The 8,609-nt window shown below is 37.2% G+C and overlaps 1 protein-coding gene across 1 annotated transcript in view; it reads left to right on the forward strand.

Moving 5' to 3' along the window:
* HMGB1 (high mobility group box 1) overlaps positions 1 to 3,902 on the forward strand; it is a 4,793-nt gene extending 891 nt beyond the window's left edge. The window contains exons 2-5 of the mRNA XM_029210327.1: positions 1 to 165; positions 387 to 532; positions 1,023 to 1,197; positions 2,199 to 3,902. Coding sequence (XP_029066160.1) covers positions 16 to 165; positions 387 to 532; positions 1,023 to 1,197; positions 2,199 to 2,375 — 648 coding nt within the window. The 5' untranslated portion in view covers positions 1 to 15 and the 3' untranslated portion in view covers positions 2,376 to 3,902. The remainder of the gene's footprint in view (positions 166 to 386; positions 533 to 1,022; positions 1,198 to 2,198) is intronic.
* The last annotated feature ends 4,707 nt before the right edge of the window (positions 3,903 to 8,609 follow it).

Raw genomic sequence — 8,609 nt, forward strand, 5'->3', positions numbered from 1 at the left:
GAAAAATAATTAAGCATGGGCAAAGGAGATCCTAAGAAGCCGAGAGGCAAAATGTCATCATATGCATTCTTTGTGCAAACTTGCCGGGAGGAGCACAAGAAGAAGCACCCAGATGCTTCTGTCAACTTCTCAGAGTTTTCTAAGAAGTGCTCAGAGAGGTGGAAGGTAAGAGGGCTTAAAACAAATACTAAGGAGGTACTAAAGGGTGAAGTCCAAATTGGGATTTTTAAAAAGCCTCGGTGCAATTTGCATAATGCGAGTGGTGGTGTTGGAACAGGCTGCTAAATATTCAGCAAAGGACACTGGTTTTGTTCATTTTAATACTTAAGAGTACAACTTGTTAAAACTTCGTTGTCGAGTTAAGTTTACGAGTTATTGTTTTATAGACCATGTCTGCTAAAGAGAAAGGAAAGTTTGAAGACATGGCAAAGGCGGACAAGGCCCGTTATGAAAGAGAAATGAAAACTTACATCCCTCCTAAAGGGGAGACAAAAAAGAAGTTCAAGGATCCCAATGCACCCAAGAGGCCTCCGTAAGTATCTTGCCTGTTTTTGTTTTCAAGGAGTGTTTTGCAGTAGGATCAGACAAATTTAGCAAGCCACCTTGTGGAGTCCGTAATCAGTTTCTTCGCTAACTCACATTGGTATGTTTAAATTTTGTAAATAAAATTCCTGTTGGATGGCAGTTTTAGTTAGAGCAGTGGAATTGGATTCTGGCCTCCTTCACCCAATATATCTCCTAAGTGTAATTTTAATTTTGATTCTTTTCTTTCCTGAGAAATACCATCAGTCTGAGAGTAATTTGCAGAATGTTCTTTTGGAACGCTAATAAATAGTGTCTGTTCAGCTAGTGGTGTCATAAGTTAGATCATTGTGTAAATTAAGTTTAATGAGGGATATTTAGCGTTTCATAATATTTATATCCTGTGAAATATGTGGTAGAAATTAGAAGCAGCTTTTATACAGCAATACAACACAGTTGTTAGTAAACCTACAATTCTAAAATTAAATCTCTCTTTTTAGTTCGGCCTTTTTCTTGTTTTGTTCTGAGTATCGTCCAAAAATCAAAGGAGAACATCCTGGCCTATCCATTGGTGATGTTGCAAAGAAACTGGGAGAGATGTGGAATAACACTGCTGCAGATGACAAGCAGCCTTATGAGAAGAAGGCTGCTAAACTGAAGGAAAAGTACGAAAAGGTAAGTATGGATTGGCTTGGTGTAGTGATGAAAGGGTATGCCAGATGTTAGATGAATGACTATACTTGGTACTGCATCTTAATCTCCTATTATGATTCCTAAGAGTTTGAGGTGTAATGCAGTTTTAAGCATAACAGCTATTCAGCGTGCCATTGGCGTTTTAAAGAACATAGAAGATCAAATAAATTGTTGGTGTTGTTTGACTTAACATTATTTGACTCGGGTGGTTTTGTTATTCTCCGGTATCCAGATTCATGAAGATTTTGGTAGTCGCTTTGAGTCAAATGATTTAAGTATTTTAAATGATCAGGCACACAACATAAAAATAGGCTGGACCAAGTAACGTAACCTGTATTGTTCATAAACACCCTGAAACATGTATGTTTTTCCTCCCTTAGATTAAAAAAAAAAAAAAAAAAAAAAACTTAGAAAGTTATGAGTTTGTTGATCTGTACAGTAAATTGATAAAATAAGAAAAAGCTGTAGCCTCTATACTTTGAGTTGAAATATTAAAAGTAAAGTTAGAGTTTAGCTTATTTAGTCATTTTGGAGAAATGTATCTATTTCTAGATGTTTCTTAACCTAATTGCATGCTCAGTGGCAAATAACTTTTTCTTTTTTTTAAGACAAGATTTTCTACTATGGATTAGGGTCTGAGAGTATAAACCTGTAGAATGCGTTTTTTGCATTCAGAAGGTGGCAGTGTCTACCCTTTAATCAGTCTCTACATTCTAGTTTTAATAAACTGAACTTAGGATGTGGTCCATGGTTGTACTTCAGTGAGGCATAACAATGCTAATGTCAAACCGTGTCATTCCATGAGTTACGGATTATTTACAATTATAATATTTTTACGTGTGTTTCTGAAAGTCCGCAGATAATGTGTTATTTTAGTGTATCTGAGTCCTTGTTTTTTCATAAAGTTTTGCCATGTTACTTTTATTTCTCTCCTTAACTGTTTTGTCTTTCCAACCACTTTCTTCCTGCCTTTATTTTGGAAGGATATTGCTGCATACCGAGCTAAAGGGAAGCCTGATGCAGCAAAAAAGGGAGTCGTCAAGGCTGAAAAAAGCAAGAAAAAGAAGGAAGAGGAGGAAGATGAGGAAGATGAAGAGGATGAGGAGGAGGAGGAGGATGAAGAGGATGAAGAGGAAGAAGAAGATGATGATGATGAATAAGTTGGTTCTAGCGCAGTTTTTTTTTTTCTTGTCTATAAAGCATTTAACCCCCCTGTACACAACTCACTCCTTTTAAAGAAAAAAATTGAAATGTAAGGCTGTGTAAGATTTGTTTTTAAACTGTACAGTGTCTTTTTTTGTATAGTTAACACACTACCGAATGTGTCTTTAGATAGCCCTGTCCTGGTGGTATTTTCAATAGCCACTAACCTTGCCTGGTACAGTATGGGGGTTGTAAATTGGCATGGAAATTTAAAGCAGGTTCTTGTTGGTGCACAGCACAAATTAGTTATATATGGGGATGGTAGTTTTTTCATCTTCAGTTGTCTCTGATGCAGCTTATACGAAATAATTGTTGTTCTGTTAACTGAATACCACTCTGTAATTGCAAAAAAAAGAAAAGTTGCAGCTGTTTTGTTGACATTCTGAATGCTTCTAAGTAAATACAATTTTTTTTATTAGTATTGTTGTCCTTTTCATAGGTCTGAAAATTTTCTTCCTAAGGGGAAGCTAGTCTTGCTTTTGCCCATTTTGGATCACACGAATTATTACAGTGTTTATCTTTCGTATAGTTAGCTGATAAAAAGCTTTTGTGTACACACCCTGCATACTCATGATGAGGGTAATAAAGTTTAACTGAGACAGTTTTCATCCATAACTGAAACTCAAATCTTGATCGGTTGATATCAGATTTCACATAGCCCAGGTTCATTTACAAAGTGAAGAGTAACCAATCTACTCACAGCACGGGATTATTAGAATCAAACATTTTGAAAGTCTGTCCTTGAAGGACTAATAGAAAAGTATGTTCTGATCTTTACATGAGGACTCTACATCCTTTAACTCCCATTACCATGTAATGGCAGTTATATTTGCAGTTCCCACGTTTAAGACTGAGAATGTATCCCCAAAAGCGTGAGCTTAAAATACAAGACTGCCATATTACGTTTTTTTGTTGTTGTTGATAATTAGTCCCAACAAAGGCTCTGGAGAAAAAGTGCTGGCTGTAAATGTCTTCTCCTATTTATCTAAATGTGGATTGTTTAGGAAACTTGAGATCCTCCATTAAAGGTATTTTTAATGGGCCAACTTTTAAAATTGTATACCACATTTTAAATCGGGTATATTTTCCTATATTATGGTTTGCCCCTTTATAAATGAAGTAGACATGAGGGAGGAAGACAAGCTTTGTATTTCAGTGTGAATTACCTGATTTATTTGAATTTGATTTTTCTCTACAAAACTCAAGCTCATTCATCAGGGTCATATGTTTATCTGCTTAACAGTTTAGGGAACAATTTGGCAATTTTGTGGTTTTTGAGATTATCGTTCTCTTAAAGTGCCAGTGTTTTAAAATAGCGTTCTTGTAATTTTACACGCTTTTGTGATGGAGTGCTGTTTTGTTATATAATTTTGACTTGGATTCTTTCCATTTGCATTTGTTTTATGTAATTTCAGGAGGAATACTGAACATCTGAGTCCTGGATGATACTAATAAACTAATAATTGCAGAGGTTTTAAATATTAGTTAAATGGCTTTCACTTAAGATTTTAAGGTTTTGTTATATACATATTTTAATCTTATTCTCAGTTAATACCTCTTAGCAACATCATTTAAATAAGTGTAAGGGCGGGCAAAGTTTATCCCTTAAAAAATACTCACTTTACCCTTGTAAATAGGTTAATGGGCTGATAAAAGAAGATTTTTGTGAAACATTCCATGTGTTCTCATAGGCTGCTGTTTACATAAATCAGGAAAAACTAATTTTGCTTTCAGACTATTGGATTCAACAAGATAGTTTTCTAAAGCAAGGCACATGTAAGTAAAAAGCAGGAATAGTGATTATAAATCTAAACTTAAGTTTTCTAAGCTAAAGGAGAGGACTGCAGTAGAGGGGCTGAAAGTGTGTCAAAATTTATCAGATTTTTTAGTCAAGGGGAACAAGTAGTTATCTCTCATTTACATGGAAGTTTGCTGTAGCTAAAGAATCATTGTTTATTGCTCGTAGGTGATCCAGTTAAAATGAATTCTGCCTCAAGGAACTTCAGTGGGTGTCTTGTGACAGCTACTGTTAAGATGTTGAGAGCGGGAACAGGTTTTTTTGGGTTAACTGGATTCAGATCTTGACAGGAAGACATGGACAAAATCCCTTTTCAATCTGAAAACATACTAGCTCTGTTTACTATTTCAACAGTATACCCTGAAACTTGGATGTTCAAAACTCAAGTAAATGGAGGTGGGAGGCATAACAGATTTTTTTTAAGTTAATGCATAGGAACTATTTTAATGTCTAGAAATAGTTACAGCACTATGGGGTATAAAGATTTTCTTAACATCAAAAGATTAAACAGTATAAACTTTAGTATTAAGTCATCTGCATTTTAAAACGATACAAAATCGGCATACTGATTAACACTTAACCAAAGTAATTGTCTCCTAAAGGTTGGGAGCTGTTGCTGGTTAGTGCCTGTAATCGTTCTCATGATCTTCCATCAGGTGTTGATACTTGCTCTGTTTTTATTAATTTTCTAAGAGTGAAATCTGAAAAAAAATCTTTTGTGTGTGCTGTGCGCCACAGGGGTAAGACTTAAATGATAATGATGGAAAGTGCTTGTGTGACAGAAGCTGTTCAGATACTTCCCTCACTGCCTGGGGGATTGTAAGTACTGCTTAGACGGTAGGGTAGTATCTGGCTATGTTGAAAACTGCACTGGGAAGACAAGATGGAAATTTTTGAATGGAAAGTGTGGCCAACTCCCTTGCTTGGCATCACAAACTGTGACAGAAGTTCAAATCTAGGTCTGCTTGGTACAACAGGCCTTCTGAAAGGGCCTGAAATAGCTCTTTTTCAGTACCAGCCAGCTACTTTTTGCGAATGATGGTATCACTGTAAATTTGCACAAATTCAATACAGCTTAAATCAGGATTAACTACTGCTCAAGTGTGAACCATTGGCCAGTAATTAGCTTGCTTAATAAGTTGTGGTAGGTTATTTTTAAATTTTTTCATATTTGTGCTTTGTCATTTTAAAATGACTCTTGAAATGCTTTTAAAACAACGTAAAAGCCAGGAAACGGTTTGGACACCTATGCAACAAAAGATGCAAGCTGGTTCATTTCTTGTCCCCCTCATAGCAAAGACGTGAACAGCAGTGCTAACACTCGCGGGAACCTGGGAAGTTCCCTGGGTCTAAGCCAAGTTGCTCCCTGCAGTAATAAGGCAAAATGTGGCCCTGTTCTAGGAATGCTGCTATTTAACGATACACCATGGCACAGGACAAAGAATGACGAGCATAACTTAACAAGCCACACTCCAGAATATATAGCCCCACCTTCCAGTGGGTTTCAGTCTGAAATCATATCTACCAGGAGGAAATTTAATCACTTAGGCCTCTAGGCATGTCCATTGGTTTGAACCTTCTGTATTTATCGGTCACCTGCTGAAAAAGGAAGTGGTAATATAGATCTGGAATAAGATGAGGGATTACGATAGAACTTTAAGTTGTGGCGTGAGGTATGTGGAGACTGAAAGTAGTGAGAAAATCAGTGAAAAGGGATTAAAGAGATTCTTGTAAATTTTTATGATGTACTTTTTTTTTCTCTTTAGTCACACAATTCAAACATAAGTGACATTTCATGGTATGATAGATACCCCATGATATATTTGATCATACTTTTACTGATGGCCATTCACGTTGCTTCCTATTTTTTGCTATTCCTAACAATACTGCAGTGAACGTCTGCGTACATTTTTGTTAGGCTTGTGTAGGTCTAGATACCTTGAAGTAGAATTGCTGAGTCAACAGAGAGGTGCATTTAAAATTTTGGCAGATACTGAAAAATTGACCCCTCCCCCAATGCTATCCTTATTGTGAGACGTTTTAACAATGACTTTTAAGATATAATAAATCAGGTTTTTAATGGCTATTTCTTTGGCTCCATGAAAGAAATGTCCATTTTTAAAAGATAAATCAAAATACTGAAATACTGCCATTTATTCAGAGCCACCCAAACACAAGAAGGTAGAATTAGAACTGAAAGACCCTTGGGTTGACTATTTAAACTACTCTAACAAATTATTTCTCTGTAAAGTTACTGCAGTAACTATTTAAGTAATCCATTGTGTGAAAATGAGGAACTTCCTATTTTGGCATCTTCAATCCAGTAGCTTTATCTGGGGAGGGCTTTTTCTAGCAGAGATTGTGTGTCAATCTTTACAGAAGCTACAGCCAACGGTTTTGGAAACTAGTCAAGGATTGTGTGGGCTGGATTCTGGGCATTAGGAGATAGTCATTTGTAAAAAAAGGAATGGATACAGAGGATCTGCCTTAAATGGAATAAAATTGACCACTGCTTCACCTCCTTGCTGGAGATGGTACTTTAGGTAAAGGGCATACCCCAAACGCATTTATAACTGCAACTGTATTAATAGGCTTTAAAGTGGAATTAAACTTAGTTCCTTAGAGGTACATAGAATCTCTAGTTACAGTCTTTACCATATTTTTGTTCACTGGGTTTCAACTACGGATCATCCTATAAAGTGTTCTGAACATAACCAGGTAAGTAAATTAAAAGTCCTAAAGCAAAAGAATTATCGGTTGAGGGTAAGAGAGTACTCAGTGTAATGCCCACAAAGGTGTGAAGGGTAAGAACTTGCAGGCTACTCAGAGCAAGGACTCGGCAGCCTCTTCCCCACTCCCCAGCCTAAATTTCAGGGAAGCTCAGGTCTTGCTCTGCCATCTGGAGTCTGCCTGGCTGGGACTTGGGCATAGGGAGTGGGCTAGGCACACTCAGGCTGAGAAGGACCGGACAGACTTTTGTTTGTTTTTACAAGAGGAACAAGAGGTGCCATTGCTTTGGGGACTGACAACAGAATAAAGTATGGCACCAGTGTAGGGTCCTAGCGCATTAGAGGTAAAAGGCTCTAGGCTCCAAGGCAGTCCAGCCTATGCATTTTCACAGAGTAGTGGGCAAAGGCCCATCAAGACTCAGAGGCTCACTCGACCAAAAGCAGCATCACAATGATCCAGCAGTGCCAGGCTCACAGCAGGTGCAGAAAATTTTCGAGTTCCTTCCCCTTCTCTGTAAGGACAGTAACTAGGGGCTGGAAGGCTTCCTCCCTAGCCCTCACCTTCCTGCCTGGGTCCTCCTGCCTCGGCTACAATTGTGGATATTCGAGCAGGTCAGCACACTCCGCCATCACTGTGATTCCTCTCTGGCCTTCCTCCTTAGGTTTACTTGGACTCAGGACACTTGCTGACAAAACAAAACTAAAATACTGCCAATCATTTAGAAAGTGATAAGCTACCTGATTCTAACAGGCTGGGAAGCGCCAGAAGAATGTGTCCTGCTTATGTGTCCTTAGAATTGCAGCATGAACTTCCAGAAGTGGAAGGATAGCAATACACTACAATCGCTTTTGAAAAACTTGTTTACCATTATTGTGAATGAAATTTGCGTTCATTGAAAGAAAACAAATAGGGAAACAAAAATCTACAATTCTATTAGGAAAACTATTAACATTGTGTGCTCTTCTCGTTATATATATATAACATGATATATATATATACAGATATATATTTGATTAATATATGTTATATGTGTATATAGATATATAATTTTTAAATCTGAGGTGAGATTCACATAAAAAACCATTTTAAAATTAACAATTCAATGGCATTTAGTACATTCACAGTGTTGTGCAACCACCGCCTCTAGTTCCAAACATTTTCGTCACCCCAAAAGGAAATCCTATACCCATTAATTCTGCCCTTCCCCCTTAGCCCTTGGCAACAACCCATCTGCATCATCTCCACGGATTTACCTACTGTGGCTATTTCACATAAATGGAATCATACAGTATGTGACCTTTTGCGTCTGGCTTCTTTCACTTAGCATAATGTTTTCAAGGTTCATTCACACTGTGGTATGTATCATACTTCATTCCTTTTCATGGCTGAGTAATATTCCAGTGCATGTATATGTGTATATATATATATATATATATATATCTCACAATTCACTTATTCATTGATGGACACTTGACTAGTGCTGCTATGAACGTGCATGTACAAGTATTTGTTTGACTCCCTATTTTCAGTTCTTTGGGGTACACATCTAGGAATGGAATTACTGGATCATATGGTAATTCTGTTTAACTTTTTGAGGGACCACAATGGCTAAGATGACCCTTCCACAGCAACTGAATCATTTTACATTCCCTCTAGCAATGTA

The sequence above is a fragment of the Monodon monoceros genome, unplaced genomic scaffold (assembly GCF_005190385.1).
Source record: "Monodon monoceros isolate NGI ecotype Baffin Bay Population unplaced genomic scaffold, NGI_Narwhal_1 Super_Scaffold_8, whole genome shotgun sequence".
NCBI classification, from domain to species: domain Eukaryota; kingdom Metazoa; phylum Chordata; class Mammalia; order Artiodactyla; family Monodontidae; genus Monodon; species Monodon monoceros.